The sequence below is a fragment of the Punctularia strigosozonata genome (assembly GCF_000264995.1).
Source record: "Punctularia strigosozonata HHB-11173 SS5 unplaced genomic scaffold PUNSTscaffold_10, whole genome shotgun sequence".
NCBI classification, from domain to species: Eukaryota; Fungi; Basidiomycota; class Agaricomycetes; order Corticiales; family Punctulariaceae; genus Punctularia; species Punctularia strigosozonata.
This window is the reverse complement of record NW_006767442.1, coordinates 1302334-1328963: the sequence shown is the minus strand read 5'-3', so window position 1 is coordinate 1328963 and position 26630 is coordinate 1302334. Positions and strand designations below refer to the sequence as shown.

General features: G+C 54.6%; 11 protein-coding genes across 11 annotated transcripts; 4 read left to right on the top strand and 7 right to left on the bottom strand.

Moving 5' to 3' along the window:
* Positions 1 to 583: 583 nt before the first annotated feature.
* Positions 584 to 1270, bottom strand: PUNSTDRAFT_145305 (uncharacterized protein; the record flags this gene model as incomplete). Its single annotated transcript, XM_007386251.1, has 3 exons — positions 584 to 829; positions 883 to 1163; positions 1217 to 1270. Coding segments are annotated over 3 exons (579 nt in total), but the record flags the coding sequence as incomplete, so codon positions are not given.
* Positions 1271 to 3505: 2235 nt separating this feature from the next.
* PUNSTDRAFT_136662 (uncharacterized protein) lies at positions 3506 to 4178 on the top strand (the record flags this gene model as incomplete). Its single annotated transcript, XM_007386250.1, has 4 exons — positions 3506 to 3583; positions 3639 to 3889; positions 3951 to 4095; positions 4158 to 4178. 4 exons carry the CDS (start codon positions 3506 to 3508, stop codon positions 4176 to 4178), a joined length of 495 nt encoding a protein of 164 aa, XP_007386312.1.
* A 1770-nt stretch (positions 4179 to 5948) lies between these two features.
* On the bottom strand, positions 5949 to 7416 carry PUNSTDRAFT_54196 (uncharacterized protein). Its single transcript, XM_007386249.1, has 4 exons — positions 7391 to 7416; positions 7207 to 7333; positions 6632 to 7150; positions 5949 to 6570 (listed from the first exon to the last, which is right to left on the bottom strand). Exon 3 carries the CDS (start codon positions 7049 to 7051, stop codon positions 6827 to 6829), a length of 225 nt encoding a protein of 74 aa, XP_007386311.1. The 5' UTR covers positions 7052 to 7150; positions 7207 to 7333; positions 7391 to 7416; the 3' UTR covers positions 5949 to 6570; positions 6632 to 6826.
* A 201-nt stretch (positions 7417 to 7617) lies between these two features.
* PUNSTDRAFT_115301 (WD40 repeat-like protein) lies at positions 7618 to 9226 on the top strand (the record flags this gene model as incomplete). Its single annotated transcript, XM_007386248.1, has 6 exons — positions 7618 to 7733; positions 7799 to 7935; positions 7992 to 8365; positions 8426 to 8918; positions 8980 to 9149; positions 9203 to 9226. 6 exons carry the CDS (start codon positions 7618 to 7620, stop codon positions 9224 to 9226), a joined length of 1314 nt encoding a protein of 437 aa, XP_007386310.1.
* Positions 9227 to 9544: 318 nt separating this feature from the next.
* On the bottom strand, positions 9545 to 11470 carry PUNSTDRAFT_136660 (metalloendopeptidase; the record flags this gene model as incomplete). The annotated part of the gene is made up of 10 exons (XM_007386247.1): positions 9545 to 9638; positions 9690 to 9913; positions 9968 to 10034; positions 10085 to 10205; positions 10258 to 10327; positions 10385 to 10592; positions 10661 to 10763; positions 10816 to 10966; positions 11028 to 11268; positions 11340 to 11470. The coding sequence occupies 10 exons, from the start codon at positions 11468 to 11470 to the stop codon at positions 9545 to 9547; spliced, it is 1410 nt and encodes a 469-aa protein (XP_007386309.1).
* A 330-nt stretch (positions 11471 to 11800) lies between these two features.
* PUNSTDRAFT_136659 (uncharacterized protein) lies at positions 11801 to 12475 on the bottom strand (the record flags this gene model as incomplete). The annotated part of the gene is made up of 4 exons (XM_007386246.1): positions 11801 to 11821; positions 11874 to 12018; positions 12082 to 12332; positions 12398 to 12475. The coding sequence occupies 4 exons, from the start codon at positions 12473 to 12475 to the stop codon at positions 11801 to 11803; spliced, it is 495 nt and encodes a 164-aa protein (XP_007386308.1).
* Positions 12476 to 13639: 1164 nt separating this feature from the next.
* On the bottom strand, positions 13640 to 15273 carry PUNSTDRAFT_54190 (uncharacterized protein). The gene is made up of 4 exons (XM_007386245.1): positions 14412 to 15273; positions 14190 to 14353; positions 13988 to 14139; positions 13640 to 13936 (listed from the first exon to the last, which is right to left on the bottom strand). Exons 1-4 carry the CDS (start codon positions 14566 to 14568, stop codon positions 13867 to 13869), a joined length of 543 nt encoding a protein of 180 aa, XP_007386307.1. The 5' UTR covers positions 14569 to 15273; the 3' UTR covers positions 13640 to 13866.
* A 212-nt stretch (positions 15274 to 15485) lies between these two features.
* Positions 15486 to 17465, top strand: PUNSTDRAFT_54188 (transcription elongation factor). Its single transcript, XM_007386244.1, has 10 exons — positions 15486 to 15646; positions 15748 to 15810; positions 15889 to 16081; positions 16134 to 16352; positions 16523 to 16719; positions 16781 to 16906; positions 16978 to 17031; positions 17102 to 17112; positions 17186 to 17206; positions 17292 to 17465. The coding sequence occupies exons 1-10, from the start codon at positions 15584 to 15586 to the stop codon at positions 17305 to 17307; spliced, it is 963 nt and encodes a 320-aa protein (XP_007386306.1). The 5' UTR covers positions 15486 to 15583; the 3' UTR covers positions 17308 to 17465.
* Positions 17466 to 18697: 1232 nt separating this feature from the next.
* On the bottom strand, positions 18698 to 21124 carry PUNSTDRAFT_127423 (MFS general substrate transporter). The gene is made up of 9 exons (XM_007386243.1): positions 20849 to 21124; positions 20597 to 20791; positions 20472 to 20545; positions 19701 to 20414; positions 19475 to 19638; positions 19265 to 19406; positions 19135 to 19213; positions 19039 to 19066; positions 18698 to 18954 (listed from the first exon to the last, which is right to left on the bottom strand). The coding sequence occupies exons 1-9, from the start codon at positions 20914 to 20916 to the stop codon at positions 18775 to 18777; spliced, it is 1644 nt and encodes a 547-aa protein (XP_007386305.1). The 5' UTR covers positions 20917 to 21124; the 3' UTR covers positions 18698 to 18774.
* A 69-nt stretch (positions 21125 to 21193) lies between these two features.
* On the top strand, positions 21194 to 21995 carry PUNSTDRAFT_136655 (uncharacterized protein; the record flags this gene model as incomplete). The annotated part of the gene is made up of 6 exons (XM_007386242.1): positions 21194 to 21220; positions 21271 to 21325; positions 21384 to 21442; positions 21506 to 21646; positions 21710 to 21754; positions 21963 to 21995. The coding sequence occupies 6 exons, from the start codon at positions 21194 to 21196 to the stop codon at positions 21993 to 21995; spliced, it is 360 nt and encodes a 119-aa protein (XP_007386304.1).
* A 3620-nt stretch (positions 21996 to 25615) lies between these two features.
* Positions 25616 to 26358, bottom strand: PUNSTDRAFT_71894 (uncharacterized protein; the record flags this gene model as incomplete). The annotated part of the gene is made up of 3 exons (XM_007386241.1): positions 25616 to 26130; positions 26180 to 26248; positions 26280 to 26358. The coding sequence occupies 3 exons, from the start codon at positions 26356 to 26358 to the stop codon at positions 25616 to 25618; spliced, it is 663 nt and encodes a 220-aa protein (XP_007386303.1).
* Positions 26359 to 26630: the final 272 nt, after the last annotated feature.

Here is a 26630-nt window from a genome sequence, read left to right as displayed (position 1 = left end):
CACGCCTATTGCTTCATCGTAATTGCATGAACATCCGATATTGTTGAGCTCTAGTGTTATACATATCCACAAGGTATGAAAATGCCAGTTGAATGGCGAAAGAAAATGTGCAATACCCCTCTTTCCCTGTTGGAGGGTGGGTTGCGAGCCATGACCTGGACCCCAGAAGGTACGGCGGAATAATCCGTCCGACCCGCACCGACACCGATTGGTCGACGACAGGCTTGGTGGTCGCAGGAGGCCCTCAGGCAGTTATCCGCCTCGAGCCAAAACGAGCTTCGAGGCGTAACCGTCATCAACAACCCGGAGGAGGCGCGAAACTCGCGCAAGTGAAATAAACTACGTCTTCGAAGAAAATGTCCGCCGCCGCCACCACCCCACCACCCCTGGCGATTATGCGTTATGCGGAGAAGAATAAGAAAAATGCTAATGACGCAGGAATACGTCTTCGAAAGGGATGACAAAATATGTGTCCGCCGCCGCCACCACCCCACCACCCCAGGCGCTTTTGCGGAGAAGAATAAATGACAAATAAACAAAGTGCCCATGACGCTAGTCCAGACGCAATTCTGCGGGAGTTATGGGAAGGCGGTGATCAAAGTTTTCCAGAGAGGCAGCGCCCATGCGGCGAAACCTATCGCGCTTGCGGAATTGCTCCATCCACTTGTGAGATACCCCCAGTTTGTTGCCGCTAGAGTAATAGTCAGGATTTTTACTGAGAACCTGTGCCTTGTCGTGGATCATCGAGTTCGTGACTTGTACTCCTTCGTGAAGCTTCTTGTCGATCCATAGGGACAGGTGTTCTTCCAGCTTTCCGTATCTGGCACATCTGTGCAACGTCTGATAAGCGGGAGAAAAAGACCGGAGACTGACAGAACTGACATAGGTCGCTCCCGAGGACGTACCCCTTCTTCGGCGGCGACATCGTACACACTTGGGAGTGTAGGGACCTTGTGCTTCTGGGGGCTACTGTTCGATTGAGACCGTGACCTGATTGGACGAGCGCGTTCGACGCCACGGAGACCATTGAAAGAGCGTGTGGGCGATGACATAGGCGCAGGATAGAGTTCGTATTGGCCGCTCATGACAGGCACTTGATAGACGGTCGAAGAAGCCAGGTGCGCTTGACTGGATGATGGGCCCGAAAAAGTCGTTCCCAGTGCCTGCATCCAAGACGGCACTTGTGAATACAGTTCTTCAACAGTCGCCGACGCACCTGGTCAGCATAAGCTTCTTGGTATTGACCCTGTTGCCGCATGGTCTGCCCCATGGGCGGATACGGCGGTCCCTGTGATCCTTGTACTCCTATTACCATGTCAAAGTGTGGAGATATCTTATCTGATCTTCCAAGAGCGCTCGACTAACCGTTTGACATACAAGACGCGGACGCGGCGATCGGGGGCGGCGTAGAATATAGCATGTGCTGACCACCCCATCCCTGCGAAGGAATGTTGTCAGTTTGGTTGGGCATATAATGTACGTCACCAGATTGTCTAAGAGGCTCCTGATGTCCCTGGTAGACCTGCGGCCCGGGTATTTCGTTGACGGTTGCGTTCGGGGGTCCCGGAGGCGCAGAGTACAGTAAGTTTGGGTATTGATTAACATTACCATACGGTTGAGAGGCCGGAGTTGTCATCTGTGAAGGGTGACCAGTACTGTATAATGAGTGTTTAGTTTTCGAGGACTCAGCGTGAGGATAATATTGCGCGGAGGGTTGTCCGTGGTTCATGATAATGTGATTAGTCGCCTGGACTAAGGTAAAATACGATTTAGTGTTAAGGATAGTGGACCGTCTATGAGCCGCCGGGGGACAGAACAGGTGGTGCTGGAGGACGAGAGAGACATTGCGCATCACGCTCTCCTTTTAATCTGACCTCGCATTCAAGGGGAAGCAACGAGGCAGGACACGCTGTCCGTGGGTCCCTTGTTCACATGTACCACGCTTGCCAGATCAAGACGAAAGAGAGAGGAACGAGGCGCAGATACAAGGGACAATGTCGCCTCGTGTCTGTCTATCAAGGAGCAGGCGGTGTTCAGCGTGAGTTATCATTATTGCAAGGCCATTGTCCCGGCGATGGCCGCACGCAACGAGGCCAGTCAAGTCGAAGGAAGAAGACAAACGGAACTCTTTCGGGAAGTTGGTGCGCGCCCACCACTTCCACTGGAATGTCCACGTGATTCGAACTCCGGCCTTCGCCTCTTCGCCGTAACTAACTTGTCGACTTTTGATCTTTGGTCACCGTTCTACAGTTCCCTTCACTTGGTCAAATCCGATACGAGGCTACCCCCACGCTGACGGTGCCGTGCATCACGTTGGGTGATCTCCGTTACCGTCGCAGAACGAGAAGTTCGAACCCTGGAACCCGGCACGATCGGATGTCGTGCTACTCGCAAGAGCTTGCTACATTCACAATGGAGCTGGGGTATAAGGGCATCTGTGAGTATACAGTACCCACAGTTCTCGTCTTTGACCTTCAGGCTGCCGGGCCACTGGTCGTCCAACAGTAAGGCTGTTTGTCAATCGGCATCGCAGGCTGCGCACACCAGCCGAACGCTGGTTCGTCAATGCTTGATGGCCGATTGTTTCAGAACTTGCTGGACCGCGTCGAGAATGCCACCACCGCTAGGTTCTTGTCGCGTGTAGCTGCAGAACATAGCTTGCTGTCACCCTCCCATGATACCGGAGGTTTCTTCGGCCACCAACTGCTAACCACCTACCGTTTCAAGGTACACTCCACAACGCTATCCCACGGCTTCCCTTTGAACTTGAATCGCGCATATCACTCTGCATCTATGCTGCGTATGAATATGGACAGCGTGAACATAACGAGACGGATACCGGCCAAGATGTATCCAATGTCTCGTAATACGCTGCGCAGTTGCTTGACGCCCTGGTTCTGGTAAGCCTGAATCCTGTCATGCACGAATTTCAAACGTTGAAACAGATTCTGTCATATAGATCGTGCTCGACGTGCCGTCCACAACGGGGATGGAAGGGTGCAAGGTGCTTCCTGGATTATGTATAAGCGGAGACTTCAACGGGGTGCAAGCCTGATCGAACGAGCGAAGCGCGAGCGTATCGTGCCGACGCTCCTGGAGGCTTGCCTCACACCTCATCCGGAACGATCCTCAATCAGAAGTCTCGCGGCGCGCCGCCATGGCCTCCGACTGAGTAGGCTTTACCATGCTCTCCGCCCTTCTCGTGGAATGATGGTATAGCTGACACCGTCACCAGCCACAGAATGGTCATCGTGAACATGGCTCCCATTCAATCATGCTACTTCCGGGCAACTACTGCTCGCGCCCCGCCCACAATTGGAGTGGCGTCGTCAGAACGCGAGACGGATGAAGGGAGCGTCGAGTGTACGAGGGTGGTCCCGATATTACGGAAGTACCGCCCCCGTACAGAGTATAAGAGTGCGATTGTTCGTCGAATGTCTCTTCAGCAAGCATCGCAAGCTACAACTGAGCAGCATCTCGACTTCCAACTACAATCGTACAAAACATGTTCGCCCTCTCTGTCGCCACCGTCGTCGCTGCCCTCGCTGGATTCGCAGCAGCCCAGGAATCCCACCGGGTCTCCGTACGTGCCTTGTCGTGTAGCCTGCCAGGATTATCGCGTTGAATGTCTCCTGCAGATGACGAACAGGTGCTCCTCTGGAACCCCTGTCTTCCTTTACGAGGCCAACGGCAACCCTCAAGGCTCGACGACCATCAACGGTCAGCTCCTCGGCGGCATCGCCTGGCTCGAGAACTTCGCCGGCGCCAACTGTCTCAGCTCCGGCGTGAACTGCGGCGCGGTAGAATTCACCCTTCGCAACGACGCCCCGAACCAGAACGCGGCAGACTTCACGCTCGAGGCTCAGCCCGCGAACGGTAACCACCAGTTGTAAGTTAACTCCTCTACCATCCTGTATAGAGCGCGCCGTTGTTGATGCGGCGTCTTGCAGCACCTACCCGATGTCGTTCAGTTACATCGGAGGCGGGGCTTGCAACGGCATCAGCGACAACTGCCCGTCTCTCGGAGACTGCCCTCACGCCTTCACCGATCCTACCAACGGCACTCCCCTCCAGTGCGTCGGAACGAACGCCGGTGTAAGTCTTCTATCGTATCGTAGGTGTTGATACGAAGACTAACCAACTGCATTCCTGCGCAGATCCAAATCACCTTCTGCTAAACTTTGAGCCGGTGGAGAACGAGGTCCAGCCGTCCTTAGATGATTGTGTGGTCCCGGAGCACAGCTGAAATACCGGTCTTGATATTCTGTCCGTGTTGATTCTACGCATACATAGGTTGTACTAGTTGAGCCATGGTATCAATATGCTATCATACGGTGTAAATAAGGCAGCTTCGCGTCCCTACCATGTTATCTCGCGGTACAGGCGAGCCACGGCCCCACCAGTCCACTACTGGCCAACAGTGCTCACCGTAAGTACCAAAATTCATCACGTTGCGGAGAAGCACGATGCGCAATGCGCCAAGTGCCTCCGCCGCAATGTATCACAGCTGCACCGCGACCGGGAACAAATCTGGCGAGACCTGCCGGAGTCATTTGACCTAAGTACCTTTGCCATGTAATGTCCAGCGTCGAGAATCGTCGTGAGGCGAAGCGATCTAACAGCCAATCGTGTTCGGGTGTTCTGCTGGCTTCCCGTCCAGCCACGTCGTCCACTTCTTGTCTGAATAAACGCAAAGCCGACGATGGAGAAACGCCTGCACCAGCCTGGGCGAACAAGAAGACTCCGGCGAAGCCAAGAGTGACGAGGACTGAATCGAAGCCTACCCCGCTCGTGTCTGTAGTCCACCGACAACGCCGTAGACAAGCACCCCTGACTCCGACCGCGATCTGCGAGCTACTTCGCCCGAACACGACCCCCCCGTGCCAGCGCAAGAAGCACCCGTACCCCAGCAGTCGCCACCCCGCACTGCTCAGAACGTGCTAGCCCACATTACTGGACAGAGCGCCCTGGCTACCACCTTTCAAGCGCATCACACCTTCAAGACTGTCTTTCGTCTGCACGCCCCTCTCAAGCGTCAGTCACCATGCTGCTCCCACCGCCCAGCCCATGACCTTGAGCACAGCGCCAGCAACGGCACCCTCGGATCCGGATCCCCCCGAGTACAAACAACTGCGGCCAACGAGGAGAAGCCGTGCACGTGCATTCAAATGCTCCTTTCCATAACCCCGCATCCCGTTTTCGGCCCACTCGCTGCACTGATCTCAGTACAAACCGCCGTCAATTAACGGCGCGCATGAGCCGCCTTCCGAATCCCCAACAACCTGAGGACTGCCTGCTGGAAAAAGTTGACTCTGAGCAGCCTCGATCATTGCCCTCTTCCTCTTGCAGATGATGATACCGGCGTTGCATGATACCAGCCTCGCCCCGGCATGAGCCAGTCTCTCAAGAGGTGTCAAACCTTAACTCACCTTTGGCTGGATGCGGCGGTTCCGGTGAGCCTGGATCTTACTACGCCCTGTTACTAACTATTCAAATTGGAAGGGAATGGGTTGGCCGAACTGCGTGATGTGCCGCGTTCGACGGATGTAAGAAGACCTGCGGTACTATCTGTGTCAGGCTTGATGAACGGCGCAGACTACGCGAACGTGTGAAGCTCTTCATGACTTGCCTGGCTCCTCGGACGGAATACGACTATTGGAACGTACCGCGCTGCGCATGCGCTAACGTGAGGGTCCTCACCATGTGCCGTTCTCGCCGCATTCTCCGCGGAATGATCGCAGCCCAACCTGTCACCAATGTTCGGGACGGCGATTATGCACTCTGGCTCCCTTCATTCCTGCTGCTTCCGCGCGCGGGATGTTCGCATCCCGCAGGCACTGGGGCTTGGCCCCAATAACGTAGTTGGATCAAGATTAACTTTGAGCAGACCATGGCAATATCAGGATTATGATGGGACGACCCTCCAACAGTATAAATGCATCGGTCCTCATACGCACGTCCCAAGCGGCATCCAAGGAATACTTCTATTCAAGGTGATCTATGATGCTCGCCCTCATTGTCGTAACCTTTGTCGCTGCCTCCGCTGAAATCGCCGCGGCTCAGGAGTTCCACCAGATCTCCGTATGCATCTTGTCCTCTACTTGTCCTCGGCTACTATCCTCGTGTATTCATGGGATGCCCTAGCTGATTAACAACTGTGGAATTGGCTCCGCCGTCTTCCTTTTCGAGGGAAGCGATAATGTTCAGGGGTCGACGACCATCCAGGGACAGGTGCTTGGAGGCCTCGCCTGGTTTGAAAGTAGCATACCGGGCAACAGCTGCGTCAGTCCCGGCGTTGACTGCAGCGCTGTCGATTTCGCGCTCAGTAACGACGCCCCGAACGAGAATTTGGCCGGTTTCGTGGTCGAGGGACAGTTGTGAGTTCTCCGCTCAGTCAGCTGTGGTTAGGCAATCCTTCAATGTTGGATCAGCATTCCGATGTCGTTCGCCTTCATTGGAGGCGGGACATGCAATGGCCAACACGAGAACTGCCCTTCTGCAGGCGAATGCCCTCAAGCCGACGGCATCGACGTCGTTAACCCGCTCGAGTGCGTCGGAACGAACGCTGGAGTAAGGCTTCTATCAGCATGCAGGGGTTCGGAACAGAGGCGAGCTAATACCTAATGTGCAGATCCAAATAACGTTCTGTTGAGTCTCTTGTCGAGCATAACGTTGAAGCAGTTCTGGGTTAATTTGATGGCCGCAATGTTCGGCTACGAGTAGCTGCGAAGGGCACGGGACAGCTGTTTCCATGTGACAAAAATTGGATGCACATGCAATGTACTGATATCGAGGCACTTGATCAGTACTAAGTTCACGCTGCGCCTCAGCACGTTCTGGCGCATAACTGGTTCGCCTCTGGCAAAGGTACCATCACTAGATCATCCGACCGGCTCTCGTATAACGCAAGTTCCTTCAGTTGACCCTCCAGCTTTTCACGAATAGCGTTGACCGAATCCTTCCCAAGTGGCAATCGCTCCGACGGATTGTCTAACGCGGCAACCTTCCATATCGCCTCCACCGCTTTATTCGTGTCGCCTAACGGTGGCATGGCGGGGTGATTGGGTGTGCCGATGATCTCGCGCAAGGCCTTGGGTCGGGCTCGTGTCCGAGTTGTGGGCGAAGCCGAAGCCCGACGATGCGCCGGTAACTGAGATAAACAGGTCATAAACAACGGTTTGACAGGCAAGAGGAATTATGAAGTACCGAGACAAACGCGAGGTTGAGGCGTAGGCGACATCTGGGTCGCGATTCAACGGGGTTGGGGATACACGGTCGATTGGAAGATCCTTCAGGTCTGGCGCGCGCATTCCGTAAGGGACTTCAAGTTATACTGTGCGAGGTCATGAATTTGGCTTTGTTGAGGCCAGCTTGCTAATAAAGCACATACTGTGCTGAGGAATCCAGGGAAGCAACTTCCGAGGGGGATGAGTAAAGCGATCCACCAGCGCGTTCGGGAGGTTTGGAGATTCAATTTACCCACGACTCCTTGGGCGCTCACTGGCCCACGTGCATTTTCCGTACACCCGCTGCAGGCTGAGCAGCCCAGTTACTTGAGCGCGACACACATCCCGGTTCACTACTGGCAGCACTGGTCTTAGTCTACCCACTACGCAAATGACGACGGCATCCGCCCTTCCACCATTTGACTCCCTGCTGAAAACGAGCGTGAAGCGGACGCGCGCCATCTTTCAAACATGTCCGGACGAGGGTATGCGGGACGACGAGAAAGTGTACGCTTGCGCTGCATCCTCTCTGCTTCCATCGATTCTAAAAATCAGACAAATTGCGTATTCAGTGTACGAGTACGGCTCTCAACGAAGATAAACGACGAATACAAGGACTATAAGGAGCTACCACCTGTCCTCCTTGCCCAACAAGGCGGCGTTGGCCCCGCGCGGCCTAAAGAGCAACGCAAGGCTATAACAGCAGGACGTAAGCACACAAGCCCGCCAGGATCCACCGCAATAGCTTAATATATAATGCAACAGCCTCGGCAGAAACGAATCGTACCCTAACGGTCATGGCCAAGCCGACCGCATCACAACAACCCTCCACATTGACGTCCTCCTCCACCCTCTCGCAAGCCCTCCAATTACACAAGACGACCCGCACCATCAAACCTACCTTCCATCCGCAATGGAAACTCACGCGCGTCATCAGCGGTCACCTGGGCTGGGTGCGCTCAGTCGCCGTCGAACCAGGGAACAAGTGGTTCGCTACGGGTGCCGGCGACCGTGTCATCAAGATATGGGACCTAGCCAGCGGCGAGCTCAAGCTCAGTTTGACGGGTCACATATCGACCGTACGGGGACTAGCGGTCAGCCCGCGGCATCCCTACCTCTTCTCCTGCGGTGAGGACAAGGTAACGTTTTCTCACCTTCTCATGGTCGCCCGCGAAAGTTGACGTACGAGGCCCCCATAGATGGTAAAATGCTGGGACCTCGAAGCGAACAAAGTCATCCGGCACTACCACGGCCACCTCTCCGGCGTCTACGCGCTCTCCTTGCACCCCACGCTCGATATCCTCGTCACCTCCGGCCGCGACTCGTCCGCGCGCGTGTGGGACATGCGCACAAAAGCGCAGATCCACGTCCTCGGCGGGCACACGGGCACCGTCGGCGTCGTCAAGTGCCAGGACTCGGACCCGCAGGTGATCACGGGCAGCATGGACTCCACCGTCCGCCTCTGGGACCTCGCCGCCGGCAAGACGATGGTCACGCTCACCCACCACAAGAAGTCGGTCCGCGCGCTCGACATCCACCCGACCGAGTACAGCTTCGTGAGCGGCTCCGCAGGCGGGAACAACATCAAGAAGTGGAAATGCCCCGAGGGCGCGTTCGTCTGCAACTTTTCCGGACACGACGCGATCATCAACACGCTGTCCGTCAACGCGGAGGGCGTCTTGTTCTCGGGAGGTAATGCACTCACCCCACACGTCCGATATGATCTTCCTGACGGCGTCGAACTTTTGCGTAGCCGACAACGGCTCTCTCACCTTCTGGGACTACAACTCGGGCACACCCTTCCAGAATTTGGACGACATACCACAGCCCGGTTCGCTCGAGGCTGAAGCTGGCGTGTTCTGCTCCACGTTCGACCAGACCGGAACGAGGTTGATAACGGGCGGAGCGGACAAGACCATCAAGGTGTGTACTGCTTTTTTGCGGAACAATACCGTTTACTGACAGGCGCCTTGTAGATATACTCGGAACAAGCACAGTGAGGGGCCAGGCAGGTCAGCCTTGGTGGATGATGTCAGTGCCCTTGATTCAGATCTTCCCCGACGCCATTCAAGCTGCATCGTCGCCGACATGCTTTGGAGTTCATGCCTGACGCCCGCGACCCCGACAACATCAGACGTGCTGTTCCCTGCCATATTATGCATTATACTGTAACAGTGCTAGTACTAGACGAGTCGGGCTATGAAGCTAGCATCTTTTGATGGTCCATCGTCATCTCCTCGCCGGGAAGGTGTTCCCCGGAGTAGAAACGGTATCCAAGCGAATAACATAGGTGTGACCAAGTACGGCGGTCTCGTTGCTCACAGCTCCTTCTTGCCCGCATTTGCTTGGAGCGTGTCCAGAGCCTTCAGTCGCTCCGTCAGCGTCGGGTGTGAGTGGTGATATGCCGAATAGCTAGTCCACGGGTCAGCGTCATGGCCAAGTCGGAGAAGGTCGAGAACGTACAGCCAGTCGACCCAGACCGTAGACAGGTTCTTGACGTGCAGTTGGATGAGGGCACGCTTGAGGCGCTCGCCCATGTCCGCCATCTCAGTAAGGTCTTTCTCCGATGGTTGAACCGCCAACTTGGAAGGCAGCTCGACAGCGAAGCGGTCGGCTTCCCATTCAAACCGCCGGCTCACAGCGTTCAGCGCGATGCTAACGAGGGATTCCAGAGGAGTCAATATCATCTTGTAACACCACATATCAGTGAAGTCTGTTCTGATGAAAAGATGCAGGCTAACCTGGAACAACAGGAACGCGACGATGGTCGGCGGTTGGGCAGCGACGTCCTTGGGGAAGTCGAAGGACCTATCTGCACTTCAGCTCGTGCGGAATGTAAGAAAAGTAAGCGAACGTACCTCAACAAAGGAGGCGCATGCAGGAACGCAGGGAAGAGCGCGAGAATAGAGAATATATGGAGCTGGCTGAGGCAGAGAAGCTTGGTCGGGTGGAGATAGTACCAGTGACCTAGTTCATGGGCTAACAGAGAGGGGTCAACTGGGTACGACGACAAAATGAGCCAACAGCCTACCAAGAACAGCCTCCACCTCCTCCGGTTTGCTCTCTTGGATGAGCGTGTCAAAGATGACAATGTGTTTGCTCTAAGCCCACAATCAGTGATCCCGACGTTGGATATATGAGATGGTGTTGAAACCTACCCATGGGAGACCGAAGAAATACGCATTCGAATGCGACGAGCGCTTGCTCCCGTCAATCTCATACAAGTGTTTGAGCGGGAACTTGAGCTTGCCAGCCAGACTCTCTATCCGGCTCTTCAGTTCGCCGTCCGCGAGCGGCGAGAGCTTATTGAAAAGGGGTTGGATGACCGTGGGGTAGAGCACGACCATCGTAAGTTGGAAGGACAGACTGCGTTCATGTTGCTTGTCAGAAGCGAGCAGGGATGCGGGAAAAGCACACATGGGGGCGTAACGCACAGGAAGGCCATAAGCCAGGGGACGAAGCGGTCACCGGCCCACTTGAAGATCTTGAGGAACGCCGCGAGGAAAGGCGCACCGAGTACGAAACCAAGAGCCCATCCTATATGCGTGTCAGTCCCTTGACCACATCTGTATTTGATCATAAAGCTCACCCTTGAGCGTATCGGTGATGAACAGCGTGCGAGTGGTTTTGTTGAAGCCGTGTTTCTCTTCGAGAACAAACGTGGAGTATACCGAGAGCGGGAGGGTAGGCAAGGACGAGATGAAGAACAGAATAAATGCGAAGGCGATCGATTGGGTAATCTGCGGGGACACGGTTATGATCATTCCAGTAACTGCAACGAACACGCCTGCGAAGACATACCTCGTATTCCGCGCTATATCCAAACCTCGCCAACAACTTTCCCGCAATGCTCCAGCTCCACGCGTACGCGCCATAGTGGATCAGTGCAGAATCAAGGACCTGCTTGTAGAGCCCTGAAAACAAGGCAAACTTGGCCTTGTCACGGCCATACGTCTGAGACTTGTCGAAGGTTTCCTGTGAGAAGTGGTCCTTGAGTACAGCCGGAGGCTCCTTTTTCGAGTACAGTGGGTATTGTCGGAGTCTATGGGGGCGCACAACGTATTGACTGGTCAGACGAGGTCGACGTAGATCATCCAGTACAAGAGGACGCACAGCAAATATTCCTCGAAGAGTGTCACGCCCCACGAGAATATCTGAACATATGTTTTCCAGGGTATAGGATCGACCGCGACGAACGCCAGCCTACGCTGTAGCGCTCCGAGAGGGCCGTGTATGAGATCCATTGTCGCGGACCGAGGGTGAAGGTCCTCGTGAGTCGCTAGTGGTGGTGGAGGCCGGTCTCGCGTAATGAGATCGCGCTGAATGCCTCCGACGTGGCCGGCGCCTAACTAGACGAACGGGCGCTTGTTCGTCATGCTCTCCTTTACTCTCTGGGTCCGACCGGACATCCTCAGCTGGCTCAATCGTGCTCGGCGGGCAGGGTTGCGATACCTCAGGTGATATCCGCCATACTGACATAACCGTATATATTATCTGTAATATTATAAAGGCATTATGACAAAGCCAAAGCCCCGGGTCAAACCGAGTTCTTGCAAGAAGTAGCCTCAAGGCGTCTAGCAGAAGGTGATTTGAATCTGTCATCGTGTCAACTTATGTTCACACAACGAAACCGAACACTATACGCACTCCAGCGTTGCTCCCAATGCATTGCAATGGGGTGCCGTTCGTGGGATCCGTGAAGGCATTCGGGCACGATCCCGCAGATGGGCAGTTGTCGCTGATCCCTGCACAAGCTCCTCCGCCGATGTAGCTATACGACATGGGGTATGTGCTGGAACCACATCCATCAGTCAGATTGCAGCTTGGACGTCACGCCGGCAGCGTTGCGACTTACAACTGGTGGCTGCCGTTCTCGGGCTGGGGCTCGAGTGTGAAGTCCACCGCGTTCTGGTTCGGGGAGTCGTTCCTCAGCGTGAACTCGACGGCGCCGCAGTTCACGCCGGAGCTGAGGCAGTTGGCACCGGCGAAGCCGTCAATCCAGGCGATGCCGCCAAGGACTTGCCCCTGGATGGTCGTTGACCCTTGAGGAGTACCATTCGCCTCATAGAGGAAGACGGCGTTGCCAGAGCCGCAGTTGTTAGTCAACTATAGGTATTAAAGAAAATTGTCAGCATATGGTCTTGGTGCCGGACTCAGAAGCTTGCACGTACCGAGATCTGGTGGGACTCCTGAGCCGCAGCATGGCCAGCAAGCGCGGCGAGGACAGTGACAACGCAAAGAGAGAACATGCTGGGCCGCTGGAAATAATAATAGGAACTGGGAACGAATCGATGATGGGATGGGTTTGCGCACTGGCCCGCCATCTTATACACGCGTATCCCGACGGGCAGTCCGCCGCCGTCCGTCTATTTTAGATGCCCCTTTCGTCATACCGAGACCGCGGCGCTTGACCATCATGACGGCGCTGCAGCGCATTCACGGATTTTGCGATTGACGAGAGCGAACCGGCGGAAAAACTTGTGGTGGTCGTCGTCAAGGCATGATCATCGCTCTGTGCGTCGACAGCAGGCGAGGTGAGCTATAGCCACAACCTTCTTATCAAGCAGACGTGATCGCATGCTCTTCAGCCGCTGCGCCGAACAGAGGATATATATTTTGGGAGATTGTCTTTGCCGGCCATCGTCAGGCTGATTACAATCAAGAAGTGACAAGTGGAGACATTGAGGATGGTCGTTCGCGGTGGGTGTTCGACGTGCAACGGGGCTCAACGCTAGATGGATCAGCAGTGATCCGCTATCATTCGAAATGAAACCTGTTGGGGAGAAGAGCGAGTTCAGGAAAGACGGAATAGATCAGTACTAACAAAGCGTTAAGTACGATACCTCCGAGTCGTATGATCCCTCGAGCAGTCCCCTTTTGATCTATCAATCGTTGCACCTGGCAACCGATCTGCGGACTTGTTTGGGTTCGTTCATGCGGCCGCCACATCGGCTAGGCATATTCCATCATAAGTATAGGTGTTCTATACAAAGCTTGGAATAAGAGACTCTTGCCGGTGTTGTTTTCAGTACTTGCTCGTGAACCATCATGCGTGACAGCGATCAATTAGGGTTCGCGCTGAATCTGTTGCGGGCACAGGGACCCCAAAACTTGGCTGAAGTGGAAAGGCGTCGCCTCCCAATTGCAACTACAAGAACGCATGAAGATACTGTAGTTTTCCGACCATAAGTTGGGCCGGACTCCGGAGGGACAGTCCGCAAGTTCCGGGCCATGGGAAGTTCCCGCAAGTGATCCTCGATCAGTTTGAAGTCTTCCACGGTCAAATTCACGATCACCGACGGTGAGTGATTGGGCAAAAAGTACTTAGGCTAGGTTCGCCCGTAGGCGAGGACAGGGGACGAACTTACGGTGGAGAAACCACAGTACCAGGATATAGTCTGAGTATGTATAACAAATTGCCTCTACAGACGCAAACGAACAGTTCATCTAGCCACATGGAAGCTCAGATGGAGCAGACTTAAGCAGAGGATCGTGAGACTGAGAAAGATGATATTATCCGCAGTGTGCATTATAGATGGAGTACGATGATCTAAACGAGGGGACGGGAATCTAGAGAATACCCGAGCGAGGTGATGCTGCGCTAGCGAACGCCTCGCAGTCAGCAAAATGGCTGAGCAGCTTAGAGGCCGAGGGTGGCGCGAGTAAGCGCGTAACCAATGCTGCTGAGGAGACCAGCGACGCCGAAGAGGCTGTGATTCGACATCAGCGAAGTCGACATTTTCGGATGTCCTTGCACGTACATGTTGGCGACGAGGCCGAGGACGTCACCGAGGACCGCCTTCACAACAACTAGGAGACCGTTGACGGTAGTATCGAGAGTGACGATGACATCGTGGACAATCACGCTGTCGATAACGTCGCTGGAGATGCTGCCAAGGGCGACGGTGACATCCTAGGGGCTGACGTTAGGGTGTTGCATACGGAAGAGACGTAACGCATTACCTTGAGGATGGAACCGAGAAGCTCGACGACGTCCTTGTCAACCTCGTCAACGAGAGGCTTGGCGGTCTTAAGCACGTTGGTGGCGGTCTGGACCGCGGTGGTGATCTCGACGATGAGGGGCTTCAGGTTGTCTGCAGTCGCATTGTGGGCGACGGCGAGGGCGTCTGTTCGCGCCAAACGCGTCAGAAAAAAGCATGGAGGAACAGCAGTCCAAGCACATACTGATCTGAGGGACCACGGAGTCGGTAGTGGACTTCAGGGTCAAGAAGACGGTCTTGACATCCGCCACGGAGGTGACGGTCTGGATGGGCGCTGCGAGCGCGACAGCGAAGCCGAAGGCGACGAGGAGGAAGACGGCGGAGACGAAACGGGAGAACATCGTGTCGAAGGTGGTGGTTTGGGGAGTAAAGACTGTAATGGGGTCGGTAGGTTGGATTTCCTGATTCGAAGAGGAGGATGGAGAGAATGTTGTTGGCGCTGGTCATCCCTTTATACCGCTCGAAGGTCGGTTGCGATCGGAAGTTGTGATAAAGGCAAAATGACGCCAGCTTCTTCACGCAAGCACAAATATTCGGCATGGGCTGCAACCCTGATGCATTAGAGTGTATCTGCAGGTGGTAAAAGTTCTCCGCAGTGGTCAAAGATGTCCGCGGGGAGCCCCGCCAAAAAATGCAGTGCATGGTAAAAGTTCCACCCCTACTTCGCCGTGCTGCAGATACACTCTATTCATCATCTTTAGCGGTGACGCCACCACGGTGTATCTGCTTCTTCCTCCCTTTAATTTGGCTTCTCGGATGGAAGGCAGACCCATGAGCTTGCCGCAGCCAATAAGAACGCAACTCCGCCGCCATCCCGCCGCTTTCACGCACTATTCCGCGGGTTGAGAAGCGGAAGGACCGGTAATGAATATGAGACGGAAGCCTCCCTCGTATACGCGAGCACGGTGCCGGAGTGAAACAGGGTATGGAACAAAGCCTCGAATAGGCTTTAAGTGCATGTTGGGCGCCTAGAGAGCGCAGAGAGGACAGAAAACCAGAGTATCGCTGATGTTTTCGCAGGTTGTTCGGGCTCTAGCGTCGACGAGGTTGGCGATCACGCAAGTTGGGATGATCGACATGAAGTCGAGGAAGCTGATGAAGGAGTTCTGACGCGTAAAAGTGGCAAGCGGCCAAAGTCCAGAAGCGCCACGTGGAAGGTGGTGACATAACAGAGGGGTCCGGACATATCGTCAGCATTCTCCGGGACCCCGCGTTTTCTCAGGCAAAGGCCGAGGCGCCGTTGTCTGAGGTCTCGCTCGTCCACCTCAACAACGTGCAGCGGTGGCGGCAGCCACCAAAGGAAAGATAAACGTCGAGCGCCGTAACATATCCGCGTAGTTAAACGTATTACATGTAATGTCGGACGCAGCAGAGTTGAAATCCCTTGCAAAGCAGCTTCAGGGCTCTTCGTCAGAGCAGGTATGTCTGTTTTTTTCTGTGGTTTCATACACATTTCCCCAGCACCATTCTCGTCACTTCTGATTTCGCATCGACCCGTTATTGACCCGTCGGCATTGTAGGAGATCAAAGATGTGCTTGCTATACTGAAGAAAGACGCCAAAATCACCGAGGCATGGCTGAGGGTACGTCGTCGTCGTCCTTATCTCCTCGTCGCTTGTGTGTCACTGATGCTTGATCCTCTGCGTGTTCCGGTGTGGTAGGAGAGCAAAATCGGACTTGCAGTCGGGAAACTCCGTTCCCATGCGAACAGGGACATATCCAACCTCGCAAAGGAGGTAGTGAAGAAGTGGAAGGCGGAGGTGGAGAAGGAGAAGGAGACGAGGGGATCGAGCGCCACCCCGAGCACGCCGGGTGGTGCATCCACGACGGCTAGCACTCCCAAACCCCCGCCAGGTGCGCAAATCACGCCCATCTCGACGACGCCACTGATAAACGGTTTGTATAGTGCGGAAAGCGTCGATAGCGTCTAGCGTCGGCGCACCACCAGCATCGCCAGCCACAACCATCGCGAGCCCAACCACATATGCGAGGACGTCGCTGCCCACCAATGGCGCGCCGCGAACTGCCAAGCTCGACGGCATCTCCATGGATGTAACGAGTGACAAAACTCGGGACAAATGCATTGAACTCATCTACGACGCGTTGGCCTCCGACTCCAGTGCTCGTGAGTGCTGCGTCCTCTCGCCCCTGGACTTTCCTTCCTTAGTCTTGTTTGTCACCCATAGGCGGACATGCATTCGTGCTTAAGGCACTTATGCCCCTTCGCCTCTTTCCCTATTCATCATACATTCCCGTCTCGTGAGACCGCATTCTTACGTTCCCCTCCCCCTATAGCCGCCGACTTGGTCCTCAAACGAGCGCGAGGCATCGAAAGCGACGTCCTATCGCAGTTCCGCACCACGGGCGCCGAGTACAAGGCCAAAATCCGCAGTTTCTTTGTCAACCTGAAGGATAAGAACAACCCAGGCTTGCGTGCCGCCGTTGTTAGTGGCGAACTTCCCGTCGAGAAGTTTGCGAAGATGACTAGCGCGGTGTGTTATTGTCGTGAACAAGACCGCCACCGAACCTTGGCTGACGCGTACGCCCGCATAGGACATGGCTTCTGAAGAGCGCAGGGCGCAGGACCAGAAAATCAGGGAGGAAAACCTGTTCCAGTCCCTTGGCGCTGAGGAGCAGCAAGCCGAGACGGACGCCTTCCAGTGCAGCCGCTGCAAGCAGGTGCGTCAGCTCGCACGCCTCCAAATCAAGTCGGCGTGTAAACTGATATACATCCCGCCCCGCTTTTCCAGCGCAAGTGTCGCTACCGCCAGGCGCAGACTCGAAGTGCCGACGAACCGATGACCGTGAGTTCCCGCACATACAGTCTGGCGACGGACACGTCATTGACCGAACATCTTCCGAATCTGTGTATAGACATTCGTGACGTGTGTCCCGTTTCTCCTTTCGGTATCATTGCGTGATGTTGTATTGACCCTCCTCGCTTTCTTCCGCCGCCAGGTGTACTGTATGCAACAACAGGTGTGCACCCTCCGTCCTTTCTTCCCTCCTATCCGCCTTTCTTCCAGAGTCACGGCATATGCTAACGGGCGCCGTCTGTTGTCAGGTGGAAATTCTCGTGAGCGCCGCAGCAGCGCCCACGTCGCCCTTCTTCTATCAGACGTTGCGCATCTCCCAGCTCGAGCGTCGCCGAGGTTCTGCTTTGTATATATTTGGCTCGCTCTTTATAGTGCCACTGACTTGTGTTCTATATATACTCGAAGCTTACCATTATGCCGCCACGATGGACATGCGGACGCAGTCTTTTCTTGTCGCAAGCTCATCCAGGGACTGATGTCATCGGGGCTCGTTGCTATACAGCAAGCAGCTATAAGTATGGAGGTTCTAAGATTCTATCATCTCGCGAAGGTATCTTTGGAGGAACAACAAGATCGCGCTCCCATGCCATGATGTATAAGACGGCGGGGTGGTCACTGTGCACTGAGGCTGACGCTGTGATCTGCTTCGTTATACGAACCTTGATTGAATCGGACGAGGTGTCCCTTCGCCCGAGTCTGACGCAATGGCAACCACTGAAGACTCTTTCCTCGATTTGTCGACCCCGGTGAGCCTCAACCCGTATACTCTCCTGCCTGGAACTGCCCATGGTCTTTGAATCCAGCTTTTTGACCAATATCATTCGCTGGTACAGGCTACGCCTACTGGCGAAGCTGTATCCGAAAGTGCGGCTTCGGTCACTGAAGATCGCAAGGCATGGGAGGACATGATGCAGGAAGGCCTCGCTCGGTCACCCGACTCGGAAGAGCGATGGTCGGAGGCCGGTTCCTTCCAGTGTTACCGATGTGGACAGGTGGGGGGAAAAGACATGCGATTCAAATCTACTGCAAGTGGTGATTGAGGGGCTCACGCGAGCGATCAGGCGAACTGCCTCTACCGTCACGCACAGGAGCGTTCGATTGAGGAACCTATGACAGTATGTCTATTCTCGTTCGACGTTGACTCTGCTACCGACATCGAATACATTGCATAAAACAGACTTATATCAAGTAGGTATCTTGGATAGAATCTAAGCCGTAGTCTGACGCCTGACTGGTAGATGTCTGGCATGCAGTGAGATGTATTTATCTGCTGCCGTCATGCGCACGAAACAAGTTTAATGACGTGCTGTCGTAGATGGAAGTTCGGGTGACCATCCCGTCTGCGTTACTACATATGCCCATTTATCCTCCATGCCCCCCGTTCATCCTCAACGCGTTCTCGACACGCCTGGACACCCACCTTGTCCATGTGTCCATATGTATTTATGCCAGCCATTGTAAGTGACCGTAATCGCCGCGAGCTACGGTCATTGTGGAGCACGATAGGACGCCGATGGACAACGTGGTCACTGAACGAACTGCGATGACTGTGCGCAGTAACAAGGATTTTTTGCCAATGTGGGTCAGATCTACCTAACGTAACTCGCCTGGCTTCGGTCAGAGGCATGTGCCCTGGCTCCAACGGAAGCTCCGCAGCATGTATTATTCGTTAACAACTACGTACAGTCTACGAGATGCCCGCTCCGATGTGAATTACAGGGGCGCAACCTATCATCGACCAGAAGTATAGACGTAGCTTGCTGCATCTTTCCGTCCGCGTTCCACATTCACGCTCCTGAGCACTGGTACGGCGAGCCATATCATACCCACCAGGAAAAAGAAGGCATAGCGGATGTTCCCTGTCGTGTCTGCGATCAGGCCGACCACCAGCGGGCCGACGAAGGAACTCGACTGTGGACGACAGAGCAGAAGCACAAACAAGATATGGCTTAGCGATGGGTTAAGGAGCAGTATGAGCGGAGATAGAGAACGAACCTTGTCCGTGATTGAAAATAATCCGTACCTACCGCGGTAAAGAGATGGAGAAGATCAGTCGACGGGCACATCCAGTGAGAAAACAGCTCAACGAACCATCGGGCTTCTTCCCCAGGGGGAATCAGCTCGGCGTAAAATGCCCTCGCGTACCCCTGGAAAGCGCCGTAGACAGAACCTGCGGCCTCGCGTCAGACGTGACATGAGATGTGGCGGCAACATGTTTTACCGAAATACATAGCAAGCGCATACAATTCGCCAGGTGTCGTCAGGCCACCGAACTTCACTCGGCCTTGACTGAACAGCGGAATGAAGCCTAGGCAGCCATAGGCGGGAACGAAGCTAGCCATAATCACCAATGTGGTTAGGACCTGACACACTCAATGTTAGACTTGGCAACGACGAACTGATCAGAAAACGCAAGAAATTCTACACTAACCTTGAGGTTCGTGCATCCCAGGCGGCGTTGAAGCCGTGGCCAGGCCAGCGATCCGATTATCCCCGCCAACGGCGTTATAATACCGACAACTACGAGGGACGACGGTGGCATATTCAGGCTCGTCTTGCCGAACAGCACGGCCGTGGAGGTGATGGTGGTGAAACCTGTTATTCACGCATTAATCTGGAGCTCAGGTATCAGAACTCCAGTATATCGAACAGCTCACCATCCGAAAGCAGAAACCAGGCTGCGAGATATTGAAACGTGTTCCGCAGCCGCCTGATCTCCCGCCATCGCAGCATGCCGAAAAGACGCTTCCAGGCCTTTGCTATCTCTTTTGTCACGCTCCATTCGCGATCGTGATCCAACTCGGCTTCAGCAGTCGTGTCTGAACCTGGAAGCCATGCGGCCGCCGGTAGGGAGAACACAGCCCACCACAGCCCGCTGGCGCTTATGGCTAACCGAAGCGAGAACGTCGACCCCTTTAGAAGCGTTACAGGTATTAGCGTGAGTATGAGGAGCAGTATACCAGCAGCGTAGCCGAGCGCAATACCGAGGGAGGATATGCGGGAGGTTGCAGCTGACAGGGCGCGAGAGTAATCTTGCGACGTGTCATCAGGCTCGGTGGAATGGTCCGCAGACTCCAAGAGCGGAGCGTTTGAGTCGGCGTCCAGGTCGTTTGCTGCTCGCGCCGGGGCCGGTGAATTCGATGGTTCAAGCGCCTGCTCGCGAAGTTCCACCACCTCCGGAGATGTTCGCGCGAGAATTGGTATGTATGCGTTCATAGCGACCACAGAGGCGCCAAATCCGACGTTCGCGCAGATTCCAAGGAGGGCAGAGCATGGCCATATGGGAGATGAAGAGGGAAGCAAGAGGAATAATGTTGCCGACAAGGCGCCCAACGCAGCAAACATAAGGAGAAGACGTTTCCGATGCGGGGCTGTGGAAAATCGACATGGTCAGAGGGGTAGCAATCGTAACAGTGATGGAGGCACACGATGGTCAGCTATCCCGCCCATGGAGATGACCGTTAGTGCCTGCAAGGCCACGGAGATGGAATTGACGTAGAGGCTGGGCGAAGGTCAACGGAGGTACTCGTACTTGTACATGAGAGGGGCATACCTGAAGCTAGCACTGTCAATCCAGAGGCCAACTAGTTTGACCACGCAGCGCGCCTCAGCTCTTCCACCGGGGGAGGCTGCGACGGAATTGCAAGGTTCCTTTCGGTCCTCACGGTCCAGGTACCCGTTGTCTCTGGCAAATTGTTCGAGGCATATTGGGAGAAAAAGTGTCAATGACACTATGACAAACACTTCGCTGAAGCGCAAGGTAAGTCCATGGGCAAGCGCACGACGACCGCATACATCCACGTACCTCGCGAACGCATAGCTCAACCACCCCCGTAACTGCTTGTCATGCGTCCTTGTAGGATCCTCTCCCATACTACGTTGACTTGATTGCGCGTTCCGTCACCCGAATCGTACGAGTTGAGCAGGCTCCCCTCTCCGCTTAGCGAGTCAGCAGCCGGCGAAGTCGGCAATAGCGCGTCCGAATGAGCCAGTGTCTCTCTCAGTTTGCAGCACGACGTTCTCGATATTAGCAAACCCGAAACAAGAGGGAGGTGGCCAAGCGGCCAAGTCGATCGTCACGGTGGTGGACGCGCGTGACAACGCGCTCGACGCGTGAAGCAGCCTCCTTTCGTCTTCTTCGTCGTCCGCCATGTCCGCAAGCGAGGAACCTCATGAGGTACTCTACCTCCTACGTTGTTGATTCAGTCTCTGCACAATCTTGTTCAGGAAAAGCAAGAGACGAAACCGAAGATCAACGTGGTGGTAGATTTCCAAGGTCAACGTGAGCTGGATCCTGACTCAATCGCGAAAGATGAAGCTGAGATACAGAGACGCTTCAGAGACGACGATCAAGGTCAAGGTGAATACACCGTTTTCTAAGATCTTCGACGCTATTCATGTGAGTACCTGAGTCGCGCGTCTTGACCGACCTCCGTTCACCCAGAGATCACCCTTTTGCCAGAAAAAGTTCGGCAAAGAATCAGGTCATTTCAATGTTTCCCTTCGAAATGCTCCCGACTCATGCCCGAGCATCCCGCTATTAGGAACATTAAAGTTTGTGTATGATGGTGTTCGCGTCAATCCTGACGACACGCCTGCTGCGGTTCGTTCGCGTCTATGCGCGCGCGTCACGTTCATGCTGATCATTTTTGCCTTTGGGTTGCAGCTGGAGTTGGAAGATGGGGACGTCGTGGATGCGCATTTGCAGCAGGTACGCCTTCCAGATGGGCAGATCGCGTTGACGCTGAAAAAAAAAATCTGCATAGGTTGGTGGCTGTTTGAGATGGTAGTGAATATCGCAACCTACCCAGTATCCCTTGCTGTCCTTTCGGAAGGAACACATTGTTCATCACCGGTATTGTGTACCCAACGACGTATCATTATTGCATTACCTGTTGCTGTCTTCTCACATAACAAAGGGGCTGGGCTCCTTCCGCGTATCTCGCATCTGAAGAACGGAACCATCATCCTGCGCGCAGCATCGTGAGCGCGTCCCTGGAATAGCCAGACATGGCCGATACCTTCGATACCCTTTCCGTGCAATCAAAGCAGTCGTGTTCGTATCTATGGCCGTTATTGCCGGTCCGAATTTACGGTAATGTCGTCACTGCTCAAGGGGGCTAAGTAAAGTACAAGGTGTGTAAGGACGTGTTTACGGTGGTCATCACGTCTGGTCAGCATTCACACTCTTCTACTATGGGGATCGCAGGACGCTGAAGTTTATCTCCGGGCCAGTTGATGAGGTAAATCAGCTCGATCTTGGGCAACCCCGATAGCGAAACTACTGCCCGTCTGACGCCGATTCGTCCTCTCATTGAATGGAGTTACGAAGCAACTAGGTGCTCGGCAGTCACGCAAGCCCAGAAATTTCCGCACGTTGCAGTTTTCCAGTCTCACCGCTCGTACGGCCATCCCCCGTACTCATCGGAAGAATCTCGCACGGGCTCCGAGCGACATCCCCTTGCATTTCGACAACCGGATACTACTTACAGCGCTTGTCGTTGCGCTCACGTGTGATAGAAGCGAAGCTCTCTTGCCGTGACGCCCGCTCGCTGTCTGCCAATTTCCAGACTCCTCATTGCACGCTCTGCAACTTGGCGGCGTCTTTGGCTAGCGTGATCGACGGATCATCGTTGGTCATGCTTCGATGGGCATTGCTGTTACGTTCCCAGCGCTAGCTGAACGGCCGTACACATCAGCACATGCTTATGTTGGGAAAGGGAGCCAGCATCCCTGTAGATGCTGTAACCTGCGGGGCGAGCGTGCGTGCGGCGGCGCCTTATTCAGGTGCCACACAGTCGTTGGTGTCGTTGAACTCAAGTGCCAGCATCGGCGGTCTATCAGGACCGAGCGCGTACCTTGCGCAAATTAAGGCCTCCATGTGTACCTCGTCTTCACGTACCGTATGCAAACGGATCAAATCCTCCTTCGTCAGCATCAGCAATCGGGGGCTGGATCGCGCTGGGGATTCTACGCTTGGCTCACATGCCCGCGTGAGGCATCCTGACTGCTTGCGGTGTCACACCATCGTTGGCCAACAGCGTTCATGGGACCCACTGATATCGTTAGTGACAGGCTCTTGAGCGGATAGCTGACGCTCATCCCGCATCGCCTGGGTTGCCTTCAAGCCGATTAAGCAATTACCGGGTCACAATCGATGGAGGTTCGACTTCCTCGCCAGAAACTGAATCTCCAGCCAGTCCTATTCTTTCGGAGAATTGTCCGTGTGGCTGACTCAATGACTAGGTACCCCATTCTGGGTCATCGCAAGAAATCGGATTGTCTTTTTGTGTAGAAGATGCGAAACATGCATACATTCAACCCCGCCCCGCGGAATCGTCCAGGCCGCAGCTGAATGTCCACCGGTTGCCTTGTCTGGTCACCGGAGTAACTCCCGTGAAGCGTGTAATCGTCTCAACTTCCACCGCGCACAACTCCCGAACATCTGCCTCCTCCGTATTCGAGTTCGTCGACGGTTGTCGAGCATGAACCTCGGATTCCATCCGTACCGAACCGAGGCATCGGGCTAATCGTGCAACGATTGGCACAGTCGATCGGGGGTTTTGGTTCCGTCAAGAATAGCTGTCCGTGAACTTACAGGCGCTCTTCCCAGTAGAACCGTCCTCAAACACGAGCTCGCCGAGGTGCCCTACGCACTCGCACGCTTGGCTGTCGCGCACCTTGTGATCGAGTGCGCGGCGCTAGATCCATCTACGTATGCTTACACTTCCCCGTGCTTGTTTGTATTGGTGACGACGGCGTCCAGGTCGGGCTTGGGCGACAGCTTCACCATCGCAACAATTTGATCCAATCCGTGACTGTATCTGGTGGAAACATACACGGGCTGATCTGAAGCATAGGTGGACATTTCGGGGAAAGATATCGCAACGACGGCCTCTGGTCGCGTCGGATGACGGCGAACAACTGTTCATCGAGTGACCGTCTGGGGCCTTTTTCTGCTGTGAATTGAATTCCGCTTACTTTTGTACACCACCAATACCGATGTTAGTGCATCACCGGTCAATAGTAGGCGACAATCCACTCCTACTCTCTGCCACACCTTAGTAATACAGGCTCTCTTCAGAAAACGCTTCATATTTTACTGCTCTGCATTAATATCTCCCTGTAAGGCATGCCTGTCGGCATTTACTAGAGCGTGCGGATAGTCGATGAACTTCTCATGCCGCGATGCTCTGAGGAGGTGGAGCCACTTCCGTTTTCCACACAATCATGTAGGAGCATTCTTATGAGCCGGATATGGATGAGCAACGAGACTGAGATGAATTCGCAAATTCGTGCTCGTAAGGCTCAAAGACGAGATTATCTTGTTCTTGAATACACGCCGTTCATGAACGCGCGGAAGGAACTATGGAAGCAATGACAGATGGATGGTTTCATTCATGAGCCACCCACAACTGCTTCGACGACCGTAAAACTGGCCATTCGACATGCAATGAGTAATCGATCTAGAATGCGGGGTGCTTTCCACACGGAAGTCCAGGGACGAACTTGCGCCAGATGACCTGAGATGGTTCATGAATTGGACATGCACAAGATATTATATTGACTCCATGATGATGCGACCTAACGTATATGATAGCGATTGTCCGGTACACGGGTATGCAATGGATGAACGGAATCTAAATGCGATAAAGCTGGGCTACGACTGGAAAGCATGATGATAAGCTGCGATTGATCACCAACGAGTGCCATAGGCTGGTGCCTCGCCGGCATGATCTATACGGAATGAGGGAACCTGGCCCTCATTATTGTTAGCCGAAGGATGAGCTCCATATACAGACGCTACGGAGTCCGAGCTGAGAAGGCCTAGGAACGACTCAGGCCCCTGGCTCGCCGATACGCGAGACTCGGGCAGATTAGAGGGCGGAGGTAGGTCAAAGCGGGAGCCCGTCGGCTCAGGGTAGGATCCTCTTCTTTGCGCATCCGATATCGAGGAACGCGAATGCATGTGTCCAATACCAGAGAACCCCGCATCGGATGCACGAGACTGCGGAGCCAGGAACGCCGATGTGGGAAATGGCGAGTCAGCAGTGATTCCGTGGATATACGGCGCGCTTCCAGGACGAGAGGTGCTGGCACGGGACAGAGTCCCATACGAGTCGCGTCGGTGGGCGGGGTAAACCGTCTTGTCAAAACAGTCCAGTCCGCTATGAGCGCCTGTGTTGCCGCCGGAATGTAGGGATCCCGGAGCGTGATCAGACGAGTGACTGGAGCCTGGACGTAAGTCCTGACCCGACATCTCACCCGCGAATCGTTGGTTTGGCCAAGCGCCAGGGTATTTTGGGAATGCATCGTGCGCATGCTGGCGGTATCCTCCGTCGAGAGAATGGGAGATGGAGTGTTCGGTCTGCGGATGGAAGTACATCCCAAATGCGGGATTATCCGACGAGGACGGTGATGATGGAACGGGCGACGGTGGCATCAAATGCACGTCATGTCCTTCATTGGCCGCGAAACCCGCCATAGTGGTCAAGCCGTAATCGACTACACGTAAGGGGCCGCTGTTGTCGAAGGGTCTCGTATCCCGTTCTGTGTATGAATGGCCCATATTCTACGGAAATCGGAAGTCAGACCGCGGACGTGACAACAGACAACGGGCGAGAAAACTGACCATTTCTGGTGAGCGCGATGAGAACGATTCGCTATACGAAGAGTCTGATGACACAACTGAGGGCGGCCGCAAGGTCGCAGTGGATGAGGACGCAGCGAGGGATCGTTGGAGGCTCTGGTAGCGATTACGACAGTGAACTGCCGGCCGACCGGGGAGCATCTTCGAGATCACGTTCCACTTCTTGCCATGGGTCTCGCATGCCGCCAACAGGATCTCGTCCTCTTGTTTTGTCCAGGCATGCCTTGAGATTGATGGGTCCAGTTTCTCCCGCCAGCGCTTGGCGCATTGATCGTCCGTGCGACCCTCTATGTGACGCGCAACCTGCCACCAGTACTTGCCGTGGACGCGAACGGCCTCCAGCAGCTGCGCATCCTCTGCGGCGGTCCACCGGCCTTTACGTAACGTGGGGTCCAACGAGTGTACCCATCGCTTGCGACAGCTTTTGTTCGTTCGCCCTACATGTCTATGTCAGCAATAAGTAAGGACGTTGAGGGTGGTATCGACCTGGTAAACAAGACGAAATCTTCTGCCAGCTATTCTTCTTCCCATCTACCGCAAAGTTATCAGATCGCGCTGTGACGGGATGCGCCGAGCCGATGCTCACACTTCTCCACCGCTGCCCTGAGTATCTCATCTTCATCGGGAGTCCACTTGTTCTCGGTACCACGGGAGGAAGTAGCCATGGCTTGTAGCAGTGAGGGGCAGATCAATTACGGAGAGCAGCTAGACCGTGATGTGCCGTCCTTATAACGTTTGCGCTCCGGATCCAACGGAAGAAGCGCCCAGGCGCGCTGACATAGCCTTCCCGAAAGGTCGAACTGCTTTTGAGGTGCGGGGGCAGCACAGAACACGTACCACTGATGCGACTTCGGGTAAGAAGGGGCTTATGGCGTGAGCCTGCGTCGTCGGGTTCAAGACTACGGCGCCACACACATAAGGACGCCGGTGAACGCGG

What these genes read in the sequence shown, in the direction of transcription:
- PUNSTDRAFT_54196 (XM_007386249.1), bottom strand. Translation starts at nt 7,051, where the DNA reads ATGCCACCGTTAGGCGACACGAATAAAGCGGTGGAGGCGATATGGAAG.
- PUNSTDRAFT_54190 (XM_007386245.1), bottom strand. Translation starts at nt 14,568, where the DNA reads ATGTTCTCCCGTTTCGTCTCCGCCGTCTTCCTCCTCGTCGCCTTCGGC. An exon ending in TTCTCGGTTCCATCCTCAAG is followed by an intron (nt 14,140 to 14,189) that starts GTAATGCGTTAC and finishes GTCAGCCCCTAG; the next exon opens with GATGTCACCGTCGCCCTTGG. An exon ending in CTCGGCCTCGTCGCCAACAT is followed by an intron (nt 13,937 to 13,987) that starts GTACGTGCAAGG and finishes GTCGAATCACAG; the next exon opens with CCTCTTCGGCGTCGCTGGTC.
- PUNSTDRAFT_54188 (XM_007386244.1), top strand. Translation starts at nt 15,584, where the DNA reads ATGTCGGACGCAGCAGAGTTGAAATCCCTTGCAAAGCAGCTTCAGGGC. An exon ending in CACTCCCAAACCCCCGCCAG is followed by an intron (nt 16,082 to 16,133) that starts GTGCGCAAATCA and finishes CGGTTTGTATAG; the next exon opens with TGCGGAAAGCGTCGATAGCG. An exon ending in GGCCTCCGACTCCAGTGCTC is followed by an intron (nt 16,353 to 16,522) that starts GTGAGTGCTGCG and finishes CTCCCCCTATAG; the next exon opens with CCGCCGACTTGGTCCTCAAA.
- PUNSTDRAFT_127423 (XM_007386243.1), bottom strand. Translation starts at nt 20,916, where the DNA reads ATGGGAGAGGATCCTACAAGGACGCATGACAAGCAGTTACGGGGGTGG. An exon ending in GGGCGGGATAGCTGACCATC is followed by an intron (nt 20,415 to 20,471) that starts GTGTGCCTCCAT and finishes GATTTTCCACAG; the next exon opens with CCCCGCATCGGAAACGTCTT. An exon ending in CCTGGGGAAGAAGCCCGATG is followed by an intron (nt 19,067 to 19,134) that starts GTTCGTTGAGCT and finishes TTACCGCGGTAG; the next exon opens with GTACGGATTATTTTCAATCA.